The 19,870-nt window shown below is 39.5% G+C and overlaps 1 protein-coding gene across 4 annotated transcripts in view; it reads left to right on the top strand.

Annotated features, from left to right (window-relative positions):
- GRIK2 (glutamate ionotropic receptor kainate type subunit 2) overlaps positions 1 to 19,870 on the top strand; it is a 432,204-nt gene that overhangs the window by 329,099 nt on the left and 83,235 nt on the right. For 3 of the 4 annotated variants that reach the window (XM_083433428.1, XM_083433429.1, XM_083433430.1), the window contains exon 14: positions 2,563 to 2,780. In XM_083433428.1, coding sequence (XP_083289554.1) covers positions 2,563 to 2,780 — 218 coding nt within the window. Of the gene's footprint in view, positions 1 to 2,562; positions 2,781 to 19,870 lie in introns of those variants that run through there. The other variant, XM_083433431.1, reaches the window with a different exon arrangement.

Here is a 19,870-nt window from a genome sequence, read left to right as displayed (position 1 = left end):
GGTCCCAAATGTCCATTAGAACATAGTCTTCCTCCTCCTATAATTATTTTCTTGCCTCTGAAAAAGATTAGTGCAAAGAACCTTCATTTGTTTGTTTCAGACATAATGTCAAACCATAGCTTGGTGCAAGGTAAACTATCTTGTGCTCATTCACTTACTTCTCCCTGCCTTCTCCCCTCACAGTCTCCGATTTCATTACTCACTTTCCATTTAGTGGCAAATTAGCATTTAGTTACATTTGAATTGAACCAGGGGGAGAAAACACACACGAGCAAGACACTTCATGCTTTATAGCCCCATTTTTATAGGCTAGTGAATTTCTGGCACTACTGGGGGTCCAATCTCATGGGAAGCAGCCATTTCCCTCAGCAGGAAACAGGAAGTCTCCTTAAGACATAGTCTTGCATTGTATTGGGTTTAGTGTGGGAGAGGCATATAAATTATCCTACCTACCTGGTCTAAGGGTCAGGGGTCCCCTTTACTCTTTACCTGGTCTAAGCCGATGGGATAGTTCAGGTAATAACCTCAAATGAAAAGTTCCCCGACAAGGTGTAATAATTTTTGAAACACACTAATATCTCCATCATTGACACCCCCCTCCCCAAACAACATTTCCATGAATGCTGGAGGCTACATGATAGAGGAATCTCATTCATTCCTTGCCCACACCTCTCTGCTCCCAGGAAATTGTGGGATATAGTGCTGGACATGACGTTACCTTGGGTACATGACAGTCAGCCCCTAACCAGGCTCTGTTTCACAGGCTTTGGTGGCACTCTCTCTTAATCCTTGGGTAAGATATGAACTTGTGGTAATTGGGGCAACTATGGCAAACATTTCTACTGTTCTTTTCTCTCAAGTCTTGTTTGACTTTCCTAAGTGTCGATTTTTTTGAGAAAGCAGTAAAAGCTGTTTGGCAGTATTAGCATTTTAGTGTCTTTTAAGTGTCTGACTGACAGGGCCTAGGAGCGACTACATCAGAAAGGTACTTTTCTACTTTTTCCCTTGCAGAATTCTAGGCAAAGTCTGGCGCTGGAGTTGGCTGTCATGTCCAAGTCTGTCAGAGCTTTTTTTGTTTGAAACAGCAAGGGTAAGATGAACTGCAGGGTAAGATGGGCTGTTTTGGATCGAATAGTCCAGTTATGATACCACTTCTTTTTTCTTTTTCTTTCCCCCCTTTCCTTTCCTTTCTTTTTCTGTTCTGTAATTGATGTTGAGTTTGGCATAAGCTCCATTCATCGGAAGATGTGTTACCTTTCTGGACCAGTTCCTTAACTGATGCAAAATAAACAGTATAATTAATCAGGAATAAAATAGTCCATCTTGCCTTCATTCCATTTTACCCAAGTAAAACAAAAATGAAAAAAAAAAACAACCTTGCCAACTGATTAAAATTTCTAATCCTTTATCATAATGACACTATGGATATATTTCTTTTGAAACACCTTGTTGCATATATGCCTTGCAACATTCTTTTGCATATTTTTGGAACAAATGTATATGTATATATATATATTTGCCTTGCCAATATTAGTTAATTAAAATATTCTGTTTTCCATTTTTAAGAATTTCATGCATGCCAACTTACAATTTTATATTTTTGCAAATTAAGAAAAAAAATATTACGGCTTCTAATGATGAAGCACAAAAGGAGGCTATGTGCCTCCTATACTATTATTAGGCTCTAAATTAGCACTAATCATTATGTACATTACAAATTAATATCTAAAGCCCCCCTCTGTTTTTAGTGCCATGATCAGGCAACTCCAGCAATGCACTTATAGTCTGTCTTCATATAATATAGGTGTAAGAGTAATAGTTCTACTGCTCTCTAGTAAATGAAATGTGTAGCTTGACCACCCCATTTATCTTAAGCTGTGGGGCTAACTATAGAGATGGGAGATGTTTCATTTTACCATTGGCTTGCTACATATAGATTCATTATGGTGACTTTTCTTTTTTAAGGCGGCAACATTTTCAGGTTTGTAGCACCCTCTTTGTATCAGAGTTTCTCTGATACATTTTTCCTGATTCCTTGGGGCAACAGCTTATTTGTTACAGAAGTCAAAACATTTTATGAGCTGCCAGATTAGTGGTTCATAAATGCTTTGAAGAGCTGCTGCAAGATTTTACTGGGAGGCTCAGGACTGCTGTTTGTTTTTAGTTCTCTTTTAACAGCTTAAGTGTCTTCTCTTTCTCATTTTATTTTTTCATTGTCACTTGATTTAAAGCTCATTAAAAATAATAATCTGGTTATGCACTAGATCACGGCCAAATATTGATTTGGACCTCCCATTGCTATATTTTTGGGTCCCATAAATGCTTGATTTGCCTAAAGCTTTTTTACCCTTCCCTTTTGAGTGGGATTTGGTTTTATTTTCAATTTCAGTTCTGCGTCTGTATAAGCAAAATGTATGCCTGTCGCTTTATTTGCTTTTGCTCAGTGATTCCATTCTCACCCCTGTGACGAAAGCAAACAAACTCAAAAGAACTGAATTCTAACAATGAGAAACACGAATGTTTATGCACTGGATTCATCTTTTCCCCCCTGATTTTCGTTAGGTTCCGAGCTCATGCCCAAAGCCCTCTCCACCAGGATAGTGGGAGGCATTTGGTGGTTTTTCACACTTATCATCATTTCCTCGTATACCGCTAATCTAGCCGCCTTTCTGACAGTGGAGCGCATGGAGTCCCCCATCGACTCAGCAGATGATTTAGCGAAACAAACAAAGATAGAATATGGAGCAGTTGAAGATGGAGCAACGATGACCTTTTTCAAGGTAGGCCCTTTGCCATTTAATTGGAGGGGGATATTACTTCCTGTGCAGTTGGTTAGCAGGTGGAGAAATTACTTTAGTCATTCAGATTATCACATTTTGGTAGGTTTAGAAAAGTATGATGTCCTATTCATGCATTAAAAAAAAAACCATTGGAAAGTAAAAAGGCAGCTTTCTTGCAGTATACTGTATGACAATGATAAACACTAACAAGTTCCGGCTTCTGACCTTAATTCAGAGTAAGCATGTTTCTCTGCATAAACAAACGTATACCCACTTAACTGGGATTAAGTCTCATTTACCTTTGAGTATAGCCATAGGGTCAAGCTGCATATCTTTGTTTTCCTTTGTTAAGGAGAACAGAACAGTCACTCTTCCTTGCCTGACTTTAATTCTTTCTTTAATTCCTAATGGCAATGCAGTATAGAAAAAAACAATTTATATTTCAGTAGAATGAACCTGTACTGTTGTATTGCTTGGAAACTGAGGGTGCGTCATTCCTTGTTCTAAAAGCTGTTAAGGCACCTCTTCCTGGAAGGCTGGACTTGTTACTTTTCTTGTGCTTGTATTGCACTAAAATAGTATTCATGCTATCTCATTTGCTGCAGTGTACTAATGAAAGTCAAACCAGTCCAGGTGCTAAGGTCTGTCATAAGAATCTCACAGTTTCAAAATGCAACCATGTTACTAGCAGTAGCAAATGGTGTAGTGGGCAAGTGATGCTCACCTGACCTTCAGTTGGTTGCATCACTGCTGCTTACCAAGAGGTCAAGGAGGAGGGGCAGCAAGGCTGTCAACATGCAAACACAGCAGCTGAGCCGGTCAGGTGTTCCTGATAGAACGGGTTTAGCTTCGTCAGTCACCTAAGTCCTGTTGAGAACAGAAGAGTATGAAGAAAAAAGCTAGTTAACATTTCCCTCCCTGTCTGAGATGAAACAATATGTTAAGAGACTCACTGCCTTGCTAGACACATGATTTCTTGTGTTGCTTTAAAAGTTAGATTCACAAATGTATAGGGAATTACCCAAGAGTTAAGAACCATATTCAGTACATAGTTGCCCCACCCCCTGCAAAAAAACCCATTCAATTATTATTATTCATAAATTTGTATATACCGCCCTTCATCTGCAGATTCATACACATGTGCTCCATTCCAGAGAGCGAATCTGCAGAATTCCTAGGAGAGGACTAGAAGCTCAAATCTCTCTTGCTTCCCCATTCACCACTTCTGTGGAAGATGTGACGTAGCTCTGAATGAGAGGGTACTCACTCCTTTGTGTGTGTTTTTGCTGATCAATATGATGATGGGCAGGTTTGCAATACCCTCACTGCCTCCCACTGCAGTTTGTGGCCTGAACAGTTGTTATTCTTTCCAGTTTATTTATGTCCTTATGGTATCACTGATAGTGGTGGTAGCTCTTTGTACCTGCTTTTCTTCAGTCTGCCAACGTAACCGTGGGGGAGTGCACTGCCTGCCAGCCACTGTCCCTTACTCTGTCTCTTATATACCATTGGTGTGGGCAAAGAAAAATGACCTACAAATGAGTTTATGTTATTTTAAAATTTGTGAGAGCCACTTGGGGTATTGGGTTTTTTTTTGGGGGGGGGGGTGGATTGTTGGAGAGTGTGAGGTTGCTGCTGCTTTTGATGCTATTTTTTGTATTTTTATTTTGTATCTTATGATTTATGTGGAATTCAGTTGTATACTTTCCGTTGTTTGTTTATTGTTTCTGGTTACTTTTGTAAGCGGCCTTGAGCATGGATTTAACTTTGAAAAGGCAGCATACAAATGAAATGATGGGTGATGAATGGATTTCTCTGATAAATCCTTCTAAATTTAAAGCTGTCTTTAAAAGAAAAGAGATGAGGGACTTGGGTGAGTTCCTTTTTGGGGGACTTAAATAAAAAGAACCTGATCAAGGGAGAAAGTGAGCAGCTAAATGCTATAGGAAGATATGAGAATTGATTCACTGGTACTGTTATTAATTTATGTAAGATTTGAATGTACACATAACCTAAAATTATCTTGGCATTTAGAAAGGGAGGATTAATGCTGCAAAGATGGGCCATTACCAGCACAGGAGCATAATGGCTGCGGCAGGTGCAGGGAGGCCCACAAGAATGGACACAGGAGTCTGGTATTGGGTTGAATTAGGCCACAACTTTATTGATTACAGGAAAGAGTAGATTTGGCTAAGGCACTGGGCCTGTATCCAGCATCAGGCAGTCCTCCTGGTACCTGTTAGGAAGCTGGTGGGGTTGACCTTGTGTAGGGAAGTCGCCCCTGACATGGATTGTGTGCCATGATCCTGTACAGCCTGCCATTGGGTGAAATATGTTGGCCCATCATTCCCTGTTTGGCTCCTGGACAGAGTCACCCCTCCTGGACCCCTTCCTCTGACTAAGGATCCAGTCCAATGCCTTATCTGCCAAAGTTGTGGCGGTTGCTATAAGGCAGGTGAAAACCTGCAAGCTGGCCAGTTTGCTTGCAGGAGAGTAAATCATAGCAAGGTCCATATGCCCCATACCCACTCCCCACTGAGCGTGCCCCTAACAGATTGGGTGGGTGGGAAATCCAGTGATGAACATCCAACAGGATGGCCTGCACTTGGCCACCTCCTTAAATAGACCAGGGGTGGGCTGGGTGCAATCCCCAAGCCCCTACTCCTGATTCGCCTTGCAGGCACTGCCCACAAATACCTGAGAGGTCATTGAGGCCAAAGGTGGGTGTTGCCAGGTGACCATCCCCTTCCCTGGCCTCACTGAAAGATGGCAGCCTCCATGGACCCATGCCATGTGACAAACATCATCCATATGGAGCCCCAGATGAGTGGTTATTCTCCTCAGTGAGCCACTAGTTGCAATTCAGATTCTTTCAGATCTCTCCAAGATGTCATGGATAATCACTTGTGTTTCCCTATTTTTGTGGAGACCCAGATGTTATGTCAACATTAACATAGTTCTGATGGAACTATGGAATTTTGAACTTGTTAATATTCAGTAGCTAAAAGTACCGTAAACAAGCTACCATGCAGGTAGTATTATAGATTTTTTTCTTCCAAAAATCTGTATGAGAAATAGAGGTAATAAGTTTGTAGGAGTTAACTGTAACTAATCAATCAAAGCTGCCTTAATGGCAGGGATAGTTGAAGCTGTCAAAACAAAATTTAGAGAAAGTTTAAAGAATCTGGTTTTCTTAATTTTAAAATGAAACAATATGATTAAAGTCTCAGGGCACAAAGAGATTATGACACAAAGTATTTATTCAGTCTTACCAAAGAACTCTACAAGACTTTATTTTATTTTATGTCTGCCTGATACTAGTGGAAGACTTTGATGTTGTATTCTTTCTGATTGTCAGGCTGAACTTGAAAGCATTTTGGGGGGCAATTTTTCTGAGTAAAATATTCTAGCCCAAATGGTGTTATGCTGCTGCTTTTTTCTTTACTATATCTTCTTATTCTGCACATATTTCTCTTTCTCTTTCTCTTTTCACCTCTTTGTATTTTCCTTGTTAATTTGTTCTGGTATATCTTTGCAACCCCTGGATTAATGATATGCCTTCTAGCACTACAGAGTTGAATGAGAGTCATTCCTGACTATTGGAAGAACTTTCCCAAACAATTAGCTTGGGAAACGTCCATCTTCAATAAGTATGGCCGGTTATTCATGTATGACTCTGTTCTGTCTTCACTGTTGGAACCTTCTGTGTTCCTCTGTACACCAGTTGCTGGGGACTGCAAGTGGGGACATTGCTGTTGCACTGAGGTCCTGCTCCCAGGATGGAAATCTGGTTGGCCACTATAAGAACAAGATGCTGGCCTAATCCAACAGGGCTTTTCTTATGATTTTATGGTGTGGCATGCCCTCAGTTCCTCGTGTCTCAAGAGTTAAGGAAGTCTTGTCACTGTAACATCTACACCTACACTATATGTTAGTCTTCTGTAACCTGGTGCCCTTCAGATGTTTTGGAATACAACTTCCAACAGCTACCATGGCTGATAATACCAGCAGTCCAAATTACCTGGAGGATACCAGCCAGCTTGGGGAAGTCTATTATATGTTTGTCTATGAAGTAAGATGCTGTAGTTACTAAACCTAGCACAACCTGGTATAAGAAATGACAGCAGAGGGAAACACACTAACAGTTTTGCATACTCAGAATGCCAGGTGAGCAGATTTTTGCTGGTAAAACAATGGAGTGGTAACGAATTAATTCACCCAACCTGTACACTACAACCCCCCCCAACTGCTTTCAAAAAGAAGAGATGTACATTAAATGCCTTCTTAGCATATAGTCCAGTTTGGTAATATGTAAAGGGTATTGGTCGGGGGGAAACCTGGCAATTGGATATGCAGTTCTAGGGATTAGGCCTTGTTGTCATCTGTCTGTCTCGAGACACAGTGGAATGCACCTCAAATTGCTGGAGAATCACAGCGCCTGCTGTGGCCGCTAACTTGTAGCTGCTGCCTCCCACATTGTTTTCACTGCCTTAGCAGCACTGAAGTGACCAGGCCTGATGAGTGCAAAAGGAACTAGTGTAGCCTTCCGAACTTGGAGAAACATGTCCAGTCATAAAATATTGACCTTTGAGCTTTCAGTAATGTCTTCTGTAGTTACGTTTTTTTCTATTTTATTTTCTGCCAATTTTATTACCGTTTTAACTGGATGTGTTAGTGCTTTATGAGATTGATCAAGAGCCAGGAAATCTCTTGCCCCTGGAGATATTTAAAAGAGGATTGGGAGAGTGTGCACATTTTGATGAAAGAAAATCCTACTGTCCTGGGAATGTGACCATATGACCTATAGAATTATTGAGTCTAGGTTTAAATAGCAGTTGTGTCTATCAGTGGTCCAGTGGTCATTCCTTCTCTGGTCACTGCTATGGATGCATGACCTGTCTGTCTCCAGGCATTGCGGTCATCTGCAAGGGATTATAGTTGAGTGAAAAGTTGTAGGGAGCTATTCAGTACAAAATGTTGCTGTGAAATATGGTTATGAAGCTTACTGCCTGTGATTTTTTTTAAAAAAATTGTGGAGTTTTGTGAAAATGATTCCGTATTCCATCTTGGACAATTAAGCTCTGCTAAGATGTTTATCTCCACACATGGAGTGGGAAGCATGGCTGCCTACACTAGCCTTGCTCCCAACGCTAGCCTTGCTCCCAGCACTACCATTCCCACAGGCGATAGCCTCAGATCTTACCACGAGAGAGGAATTTTCATGCTTTCAGCTGGTCGCACTTACAATTCCACCATATGATTCAGAACCTTGAATGATTGGGGTTCCTGTTCATGTGGAAGATTCTTAGCACTTTCAACTGAACATGCAAAGTTCCCCCCATCAGATCTTTTGCCTTCATATGCAAAGGTCTGATATGTTCCATGAACCAGTCGCTTCTCAAGCTTGGCTTTTGTTCTACAGATCTCAGTGTGTAGACAGACAACTCCTATGAAAGCTTTACTGCCTGCCTTCACCATTGTACAAATGCACTTGGTATATTTGGCAATGAAGATGAAACAGTGTTGGTAGTTCAGGTTTATTGACAATGCGCAAGTATGACAGCACTGAGTTTGATCTTGCTTCTGTGTTTATATCTATATCTCATTACAGCAAGATAAAATAACTAACTGCCATAATTGAGCAAAACAGTAGCATATAGTGCAACATAATATAAAGACACCAGATGGTTTCTTAATGTTAAATGAAAACATGAAATCCCAGTAATAGCTATTAGAGCCAACCACTGTGAGGCACAATAGCTATCCCTGTGATTGACAGTAATTCCCACAGTAGTTTTTCTTTGTAAAAAGCTTATCAAAGTTGTCTTTGAAACATAGCCAAGATTTTGGAAGAGCTAACATTTGTTCAAGAAGAATCTAAATCAGAAATTGAAAACTTACTATTCACATTTTCTTTGGAAGCTTGAGCTATTTGTTGCTTTCTGAACTATCCCATCCCCATCCCCACACCCTACCCCAAATTCTGATGATTAAAAATACCTCAGTGTAATGCGTTATGTGTAGGGAAAAGTGGTGGGTAGACTTTTTGACTCCTCTCTCCAGTCACCTCAAACCAAGGACATAGGCAAGTGGTAGGGTTCTGGTTACCTAAATCAGTCTGATATAAAAGAAGTGGTTTGTTAAGACATCATAAACATTGAGATAAAAAGCAGTTTTTTAATCCTCCACCTCTCATAATTAGTATTTACAATGTCTGCATTGGATTTCCCTCCAATCACATAAAAGACAGACACTGTCTCTGTTGTCTTTTAGTTACCTGTGAAAGACTTTCCTCTCCCAATAAGCCTTTTAAGTGGAGATCTTTATGCCAGCCTGAATCTGTACTGGAACACATTTTAACTGTTTTATATTTGGAATTGCTTTAATTGCTTTATACGTGGAACTCTTTTTAACCATTTTAATATTTTTTTGTTTATTTTTTAAATAATTGTTATAACCCTCACCGAAACCCACACAAAAATCTGATAAATAAGTTTTTCAGTTTCTTCCCGCCTTTGTTTTTCAATCCTTCATTGCTAATTACAGAATTTTGAAGAACAGCTGGGAATCTGATCAGAATCTAAACTGCTCCTGGCAGTAATCCCTTTGACACTGCATGGCTGAGCTGGCATGATGGCCTGGCATATTCTAACTGCTCAGGAAACAAAGCTATCAGAATGTTTGTAGTCCATCTCTTTTGAGGAAAGGAAAAGTTGTCAATATGTCTACCCTCAGGATATCAGTAGCTTTGTGGGTTAGGCTGATTAGAAAGATGTAGGGAAGATGGCAAGGAACCAAGAATGAAGGTGGCCGAAGTGGGGTAAGGGACAATATGAAAGGACCTCAACAGAAGCATATGTGAAGGACAAAGGAAGCTTTAGGGAAAAGATAGGAGAAACTGAAAACATGCAAGAATGGGCTAAGAACAAAGACAAAAAGGGTGCTGAATTTTATATATTAGTTTGGAATAACCATGCAATACTTTTCTTGCAGGCATCTGTTATAGTTAATTTATAGTTTTATTGGCACAGGGACATCAAAACTCATTAACTATTGAGGGAGTTTGGCTGTGTAAATTATTTAGCTGAATCATAGTCAAGGGGGGAAATGTGCAAGTTTATTTGATCAGAATGTAATCAGAAGCTTGAATGGCTTTGACAATGAGTCTAAGCAGAAACATGGTACCAGAACATCCTTGCCTGTTTAACTTGCTGAGTAAGTCTTCTAGTTTGTATCATTTCACTGCTGTTTACAAGGTTGCCCCAGGACACTTACACTAATTTAACATTACACTGATGCATGCTTCTAGTAACATGCAAGGCTGCTTGCATTAGTACTGTGGCTGGACAGTTGTATTCATTGCTCTGCTCCAGAGGGTCCCCCAACCCCTTACAATAGATTTTGGGGGTTCACAAGGGGCTGCATGTGGGTGAGAATGAAGCGGAAGTCTTGTACCTCTTCTGCTCATGCTGTGGCAGCACTGGATACAAACAAGGTGTGGAAGAGAATAAAAGTATTATTCCCAAGTTAGCTGCCTGAATGGGAAGCTGCCTGTTGTTATGAGGAAGAACATAAAGAGATACATGAGCATCATTTGCCTCCCTGCTTACCTTGTAGCTGGCAAGAGACCAAACATCTTCACAGGTAGGGGACAATTCTAAATCAGTCACATCCTGGTAGCGGATGCTGCCTACTGCTAAGTATGTATGTATGATATCGCTCCTCTTGTTTTCTGTGTCACTTATCTAATGTCTTTTCGATAGAAGTAACTGTTTGAGTTCATGTTTTAAATTGTTCCCCCCACACGTCTATTTTAACTACCCTTAGGCTGCTTCTATACTGGGCATTTACCATGGAACAGCTTGTTCACTCACTTTTTATGGGGCTCCACATGGTGTAGTGATCAAAATGTCCTTTTCATATGTTTTCCCTGTTCCCTGCTGTCCTCCCCCCTTCCGGAGCTCAGAAAATATCACTTAAAGAAACAAAATGCAACGGAACTGCTGTTGCAATCCCTTCGGGTGTAGATAATGTATCACACAACAACTCCAGCCTATGCAACCCTATAATAGCCTATATATTGATTCATTTCATGAAATTTATACAGTACTTGATTGTACAAAGAAAACACTCACAGCCATACTTTAAAACATACACAAGTTAAAATACTAAAACAGATTAAAATGGCCTCAACTTTCTAAGCCTCTGAGTAGGAGGAGGAATGTTTGTTTTAGCAGGCACCAAAAAGAGTTCAGTGAAGGCACCTGCCTAATATCAATAGGCAAGGAGTTCCAAAGTGTAGCTGCCACACTACAAATGCGGAATGAGTATTATTTGTCACCTGTATTGGAGCCAGTTCAGCCAATAGACTGTGCTCTAGGCATGTGACCTATAGCTTGTCACTGGGAATAAAGTCTACCACTTCCTGAATGGCATTTCCTTGTGCCCATTCATGTTTCCTGCCCCCATTTCAAATTACATCTGGGGAAGGGGAGACCATGATCGGGATTATTTGAACCTTTCTTCACACAATGTTCTCAATGAAAATTCAAACTTCTCACAATGTGTGTATTTTTTCAAAATTGGCTCTTGCAGAATTTCAAATCTGTAGTACTTTGCATAGAAACTAGCATAGTGATAATAGTTGGATGCAGCGGCAATATAATTCTACCCAAACATAGATCTGTTGACCATACACTGACTGAGAGGCTTTGAGTTGGATATTGTGCATATCAGAAAGTGTGCTGTATGATTGGATATAGTTGGCCGTATTGTGTGTCTGTTTTGTGTGCTATAATAATTCCTATGTTGTTGGAGTGGCCTAAATACATCACTGGATGATGGGACATTAGGGTCCTGATTTAGCATTTTTTGTTTGTGCCTGTGTGATGAAAATACTCTCTCTTTTTTGGTCTATTGAAACATTTTATTCTTAGCAATGCTTTCAGTTTATGCAGCCAGAGTGCACAGTGGCTGTACTTTGCTCAGAATTATTGCAACTTGCTAAATTTCCACGTACGGTAATGTTTGAAAAAGAATCATGAATGTGTACTACCATGGTTGCGAAATATGATCCAATGCAGCATGAGCCATTTCCTTGAATGAAATGTATTTTCAAGCAATCTGTCTTATATTTAATGAATTGAACATTATTCAGAGCCTTTGTCTAAGCTTTAGCCAGCTAAAGAAGTTTTAAGAGTTTCCATCTATATTAGTAGAAATTCTGATTTTACCTTGTCAGTTCACATATGGTGTAAGAGAGATGGTGTCCAACTGCATTAGTACTACTTTGGGGTTATTATGTATGTTTTCATAGCCAGCACGGCCCTGAATACCACCGTGAGTTTTATAGCTTAGATAAAACATTCCTCCCCACTGTTATTCATTGACTTGAACAGAATGCTTGTCACAGACTGTTATCTCACCTTCCTAAGACATGTGTATTGTGGTCATTGTGCAAGCTGGCTTTGACATGGATATGTTTATCACCGGATTTAGAATTCTAGTACCTATCTAGGAGTACTATGAGGTAAAAATCAGACATAAAATTCTGGAGCGTTCTGCTTTCATTGTGGACTTTTAATGTGGACAATTGGATTTTAAATTATCGATACCAAATATGAATAAATTTGAACTCATAAAATCATTGGACAAAGGTGTCACATTGGATGAGTACATGGACAAGTTACTTTTGGGAGAAATTGTGTTATTCACTGTGATTTAGAGCAGAATGTTAATACCTCTATTTTTTAACCTTTATGGGCAGATAGTTTGTATATTATTTGACCGACATCTAAGTAATGTGCTATTTTCTGCACATAATAGATTTTGATGTGAGAAGCAAGTGTTGCTCTGATTCTGGCTTAACAGCTTTGTAGTGCTTAAAAGTACATATTCAACAAAATAGTCTAGTAGTTGATATTGTTGTCTGAATTTGCATCTGCTGAACATTGAACAGAGAACCGTCTTGTACATTTCTGTTTTCCACTAAAAATAACATGGTTTCCTTAGCTTGTATATATGCTGAATTTGTTCAGACCAAAACTACTCACATTTGTTTCGGATACAAAAGTGCAGGTTAATGAAGATCAGTAAGTGAAATGTTTGAGGTGAATATTGCAATAAATTTTTATTTATCATGAATATTTTGTTAACTCAGACTGTTCAGAATGGATTTCCCTGCTCATTCATTGCTGATAAAATATTAACAAGATAATTTAATGGCAGAAATATGCATTGCTGTTTAACAGATGGCCTGTGATTTGGTAGAGATATTCCTGTTGTTGTGTTTTTTTTTACAGGAAAGTTAAAGAGAGATGACATTCTTAAAGAAAAAAATAATTTTCTATTCCAGAATAAATAACAGTCACCATGTTAGAGATGAAAACTTGTGTAGTTGAAATTCCACAAGTGAATTCCCATAGATCTGTCTTCCTCCCTACTCATGCTCAAAATACAGGAATGGAATATAAGTGCATTCTTCCTATAGCTAAAGGTTTTGGAGGTGCTCTCCTGAGCTGGGATTCAAAAATCTTTGTGGAATTGTAAAAGGGGAGCATTACAAGTTTCAAATTCTTTCTTGTCTAAGCTGGAAAATTACTGGCTTCTCTCTCCACTGCTGCTTCCCATACACAAAATGTCTTTTCTGTCAGCCCTTCCCCTTCCCAAACACTTTTCCCTTGCCCTTATTTCCCTCAGCAAGAGCAAAAGGAGTCTGTCCTGCCTCCTCATTGATGCCTTAGTGCACCATTGACAAGAATACACATCTGAAGGGTTATCACACTTTTCCTACTGCTGTGCAGTTGCTCGAGGTAACAGGGAGGGAAAAGGGCACCCCACATCTCCATACACCACTTTGGCTGCTGCAGGACCAAGTCAACCGGCAGCTTGGGAAGGGATAGCAGAGTGTTCTTATCCCGTCTTCTCATTGGCTTCTGCTACTAGGAAAGGGTGTGAGCTGCATGTGAGGTGACACTTGAGTGTACTCTGGATTTTAAAAGCAAAAATACTGAATATTGAAACTCACCCCAAGATGGAAAACCACACTGGAACAAACAACGTGCTATAGAAATAGATATTCCAGAATCAAAGGCTGGAATAAAGCAATAACAGGGCACCCTGTGTAAACAATAAAAGGTGACAAAAAGATGAAGAGAATGGCCAATTGCATGAACACAGCAAGAAAATTTAGTAATTCATATTTGAAATTACTCTTTCACTCTATTGAAGTTTCTAGATGGTTATTTTAGAAAGTCATATTTAATGTTTTCATCAGCTATTGAATTTAGTGGGGTTGCTCACTTTTTGAGTTGGGTTAGGATGTTAAGAAGAATCCCCAACAACATCTGTAATTACTTTTGGAATCGTCTGCTTGTCATTCTTCTAGTTCCTAAACAATATCTGTATTTAAGAAAAGATTGAAGAGCTGAACATTTGATGCTGTGTTGTATTGTTCCTAATAACTAATCTTCAGATAGTGTTTTGTTTGGCTATCTCACAGTTGCTTATTTCAAAATTCAGGTAATAATTTTCTTCACAATGGAGCATAGTACATTAGCAGTGCCAATCTGTATATGTCACTCAGAAGCAAGTCCCATTTAGTTCATCAAGGCTTTTGCAATACGGGCAGATCTTCACTGATCCTGTGAGGTAAGTCAGGCTGTGAGGCACTTTGGGGCTATTTACCTTTCTGGGTAGTTCTAGTTTCTCTTTTAGTCTACTTAGGTCTGAGCAGAAAAGAAATCCAGATGTATGGTACTTATATTGATTTGAAAGAGGGGGACAGTATTCTAGACTCCTGTCTTTTTATATGCCACCAGAGTCCAATCTGCAATTTTCACCATCTGTCCTTGAAAGCTTAGAGCTTGAAGGAACAGGCAAGGTAACATGAGCAGACCAAATCCCACGGCTACGAAAAATCTAAAGGTAAAGGTAAAGGACCCCTGACAGTTAAGTCTAGTCGCGAACGACTCTGGGGTTGCGGCGTTCATCTCGCTTTACTGGCCAAGGGAGCCGATGTTTGTCTGTAGACAGTTTTTCTGGGTCATGTGGCCAGCATGACTAAGCCGCTTCTGGCGAACCAGAGCAGCGCACGAAAACGCCATTTACCTTCCCGCCGGAGCAGTACCTATTTATCTACTTGCACTTTGACATGCTTTCAAACTGCTAAGTTGGCAGGAGCTGGAACTGAGCAACAGGAGCTCACCCCGTCGTGGGGATTCGAACCTCTGACCTTCCAATCGGCAAGCCCTAGGCTCAGTGGTTTAGACCACAGCACCACCCGTGGCCCTACCAGGAAAAATCTAACCCCAAATTAATCTAACTCCAAATTACCACAACAGACTTCTTTCAATCAGCATGACAAAGCAGAAGCAAGATAGGAAGCTACTTTAAAAAGAGGAAAAAACATAAATTCATAAATCCTATAGCAGATAAACTTAAAAGACAGCTTTGGCTGACATGCAAAACAAGATGGGCTATCACAGGTTATTCATCAAAGGCATTCAAGGGAAGGATCAGAAACACAGAAAATCTTACTCTTTTTATCTCTGGAGATAGAGCTAGTCAGGTACAAAGGATTCACCAACTAAAAGAATCCAGCTTTCATTGGCATTGCATTCCTGAGATTTATCACTTACATAGGGGGTGGGGGCATTGATACAGATGCTGGACAAAAGGAGTGAATGGGGCCAATCTATTCCTGATGTTTTCTGTCAGATGATTGTGGAAGAGAGTGAGAGATACATGCATAGGGCTGCACTGCAAAATCTTGGAAGCCTTTTTGTTAACAGTGGAAGAATGTCATTCTTAGAGCAGTGCAGTCAAAACCAGTTTATTGTTCCTTGTCTTCAGAAGTGTCTTTATGAAAAAGCATTGGTTCCAGTGAATATTCTTGAGCAGTTGTACTATTTAGCTCTGTCCATTAGAAAACATACCTATTTATGCTTAACTTTGCTTCCTATCTTTCCTGAGTCAGAACTATCCACATCAGTCTATTCTTTCCCTATTTCCATAGGAAACAAATTTCATTGGCAGCAAGAGTAAGCCATTCTCTCTGGAAAGGAAATGTAATGCCTGCTATTTTGGTATGCCCACATAATTCAGTTTGCTTGATCATATTAAAAACAGGTATCTCATTTATCTTCCACCAGCATGGGAGATGTAGCTGTGCCAAAAGTGGAAAACTTGTCTCCCCCCCGCCCACTCCCAAGTTTTACCAGTGATTTTTTTTTTACAGTAAAAATTAAATTAAGTTAGGGTGACAGGTGCAGATTTGTAATGCATGCACCACTAATTCAATACAGTTCCCATATTTTGTTAGAAGCATGTGGCAAACCTGATTTTTATGCATAGATTTGCATGAACAAACTTTACATTTCAATTCAGTTCCTCTGGCAGTCACTTTTCTCCACTTTGTAGGGATAGTCTTGTTTCCTGCATTTTCATTAGGCTACAGTTACAGTTATTGCAACAGTTAATTGATTCTGACTTAGCCATAACATCTTCTTTTTTTTACAGGGATGTTTCAATAATTCAGTCTTTGTGAGTTCTGCTTTGAACTGACATGATCCATGTGTGGGCTAAAGTGTGTGATTGAAACTTTGTTACCTATGTTGGCTTTTGAATGACCAAAGTGTTCTGAAACCTTTCTGGGCTTCTAAAAAACCATCTCAAAATGCATATATATATATATATATATATATATGGGGGGGGGGATACTTTAGGCTTTAAGCTGTATGCACACCTAAGTGGAACTTCCTTCCAAGTTCTACACCCCCCCTTTTTTTTTAGAAAATACATTCAGGAAAATACTTAATTGAAAATATGTGTTTAATAAAAAAAATTAAAATAGCAATTTAATGCAGAAATGAAATGAAACTGACCCAAGGAAATGCAAAAGTGGCGTGGGCCAGAAATAGGCTAATTCATCCACTCTTCTCCCAGGTATAGGATTTCCCAGCTAAGGATGTACTGGATTGCAGCCTTTAATGTCTCTCTAATCCTCCTTGAATTGAGCAGCTAGTAACTCTAAGGTTGCAGCACCCCTCTTTCACAAAAGGATGGCTATTCAAGAGCAGCAAGTTTTGGCCCGTCCAGCTCTTCCACTGAGCAGCACTCTAATACAGTGGGCTGTAAAGCTGCTAGTGTGGAACACTGTTTTGTTTGCAGGTGAAATATTTTATAAAGTTTTTACTCATTGATTCAATGTAGAGCATGTCTTAAAGTCCAGTGTATGGAACTTAAAAAGAAAGTCCATGTTAACACTGAAATGAAAATAGATGAAGAGGCAGGTTATTGCTGAAGTTTCTGTCGTTGAACCTGGAAGCAGTGATGATTTTGTTATTTTCTTGGATACTTACTGATACCTTACATTGTGCTTGCCCCATGGTCATAAGCACTGACTCGCTCAGTTGGTGTGAATGGCGCATAACACTCTGGAGCTTGAGGCAAGAAGGGAATAACCAGGAAACAGGATTTGAAATAGCTACACGATACTTAAGGTCAGGTGCTACATGGAAAGGAAAGGTGTGCTAAGGGAGAAGAAAGTGGCTAAAGAATATGGGACAAAATAGTCATTGGCTGGAAAACGGACATGTGAAGGAACGGTAGACAAAGGGTAGGTAGAGGTTTTCCAAGGGAAGAACAGGAATGGTGCTACAGACTTTTGATAGGAAGGCAAGGGAGATTTTAGGGGGTTGGGAGTGTGGCTCAGAGGAACAGAAAGCATAGGCTTTGTCTAAAGCCTAGACAAAATAGTTGTGTGATCTTTGAGTATTAGCTGCATTTCATTGCTTGTATATTCCACAGCTTTATTTTTTTAAAAAAAGCTGATTGTGCTGCTCTTTCTTTCTTTAATAGGGAAAAATAGTGCTAGGAAATATAACAAGGCATTCCATTGCACCACATGGGAGTTTTACTGCTGACAAACACATGTCAAAAGTGGTTGGTTTCAAGTTCATTTGTAAAGTGTGCAGCTCCAGCTCTGTGCATTTCATTATAGATTTCTTTCTCACCTGAGAGTTGGAGTGATCCTTTATTTGATTAACATATATCAAATCTGCATTAAAAGCAGTCTTAATTTTGTATTAGCACAAAGGAATCAAACCCCTTATCTCTCTGCACATGCTGTTTTTTGCACTTGAGGAATGATCACATAATCATCTTGGAAATTTGCACACAGCCATTCTCTTGAAGATGCAGCCCTCCTCCCCAAACTATTTTATTATGCCACCTTACCTTTTGTTTGGGAAAGGAAGTGGAATGCTATAATGGAAATTCCTCTTTGGGCACTCTGGTTCTTATCATGCCAAGTTCTAGAGACCAGTGGGGAAATAGCAGATGTGAAGGTTAGTTGGCATCGGCGAATATGAGTGGAAGTCTTTCCTGTGGGGAAGAAAGTGCTTCATTTCATTTTATCTGTACTAAGAACGCTGCTTCTATCAAGCTGTCAGAAAATTAGAATATGATGGGTTTTATTGCCTCAGTTCTGCCAAAGTCGTTTCAATAGTTAAAAAGTTAGAAATTCATCTGTTTGGGGAATTGTAGTAGATGATTGGAGCTTTAGGGCACTTTAAACTGGAATAGCGCAACTCCTTTTATTGCCAATAGAGTTCATCCAGTTGGACATCTGAGGACCAGACATTTGCTCCCTCAGTGACCATTGCATTATCCAGAAGTGAAAATGCTACTTTGGATGTATTTTTTAATCAAGGAATGAAGTTGTACCAGTGCCAGAAACAAAGAATTGGAAGCCACAATAGCTTCATCTCTCCAGAGCATTGATGTGCAAACACTTTTCCTTTTCAAATATCATTGTTTTAGACTCTTTTTGGTCCAAGAACCACAGATTAAGAAGTGAGAGCCTTGCACTATCAATCAAAGGACTATGATTTAGAGTGACTGTCCCACGGGGACAAGAAGGCCTTAAAACTCAGTTAATAGAGAGATGTTGAGTGGGCACAGAAAGGTACCAGATAATGGATAATAGTTGTCAATGTGAGATCTTACACTTAGAGCCAGTGTTAAATAAGTGCTTAATTTTAAGGTGGAGAACAGGAAGCGGAGGAATGCTTGAGAACACTTTGGAGGAGTTGTTGTTTTTACCAAGTAAAACATTATATAAATTGCAAGCAAGCCAAGCAAGCAAAAAAGACGATTTTATTTTCAATATAATAGGACCACACAAAGATGATTTTTGCTTTCCACCATTTTTAAAAAATTCTCTCAGTTTTGATAATTGGGGTACAATTCTTAGATTTGTTTGAAATTGTAAAAAATTAGGTTACCTAAAATTATTTATCAGCAAAGTATCAGAGAACTCACCTGAGCATATTTTCTACTCTAGTTCCTCTGAAAAAGTGTGTTGCTGAATATATTTTGAAACTATCTTTGTCTAGGGATGCAATAAGATTGTAATTGCTGTTCTAATGTCTGTCCATTACTATCAGCACTGTTTTCATTACACTGCTATTCAACCTCTGCTGGATACTATGTTATTTTCGTCATTGTCTGCTATTTTAAAATTTTCGTTTATTGATCTATATCATATTTCCTCCAAAGAGCTAAAAGTGACATACATGGCTGTCCCCCTCCCCATTTATCATCACAACAATGCTGTGAGGTATTTTAGACTAAGAGACAGCAACTGGCCCAAGGTTTCCTCAAGGACAGCGCTGTAAATACTTTTGGCTGAATGTTGCATCTCTTGGCTGCAAAACAATAAAGCACTGAATATTCAGGTATGCATGTCTGATAATGTCAGTTTAAAGATCCCTTCAACATATTATTTTTCAGTCTGAAGTATGCTGGTTGTTAAGTTCAAAGTTGTTAATGGGCTGGGAACTTTAGATTGGGATCTCGTGACATTTTGTAATCAGTTCCCTACATTTAAAATCTAGTCCCGTACCATCTGCTGGCAAATTATTTGTGTGTCTAAATCTGACCTTCCCATCTGGATGGGTTGAAACACAGGAGCTAGCTTTTTTTATCTGAAGGCAAAAAGATGTAGCAGCCCAGTGCCCATAAAGGCAGTGAAAGGTGTGTGTGGGTAAACATTTGTAAAACACTGCCAGGGAGTTTCTGATCACAGT

The sequence above is a fragment of the Podarcis tiliguerta genome (genome assembly GCF_965153285.1).
Source record: "Podarcis tiliguerta genome assembly, chromosome: 3".
NCBI classification, from domain to species: domain Eukaryota; kingdom Metazoa; phylum Chordata; class Lepidosauria; order Squamata; family Lacertidae; genus Podarcis; species Podarcis tiliguerta.
Note: the sequence above shows the minus strand (reverse complement) of the source record. Positions and strands in the feature narration are given on the sequence as shown.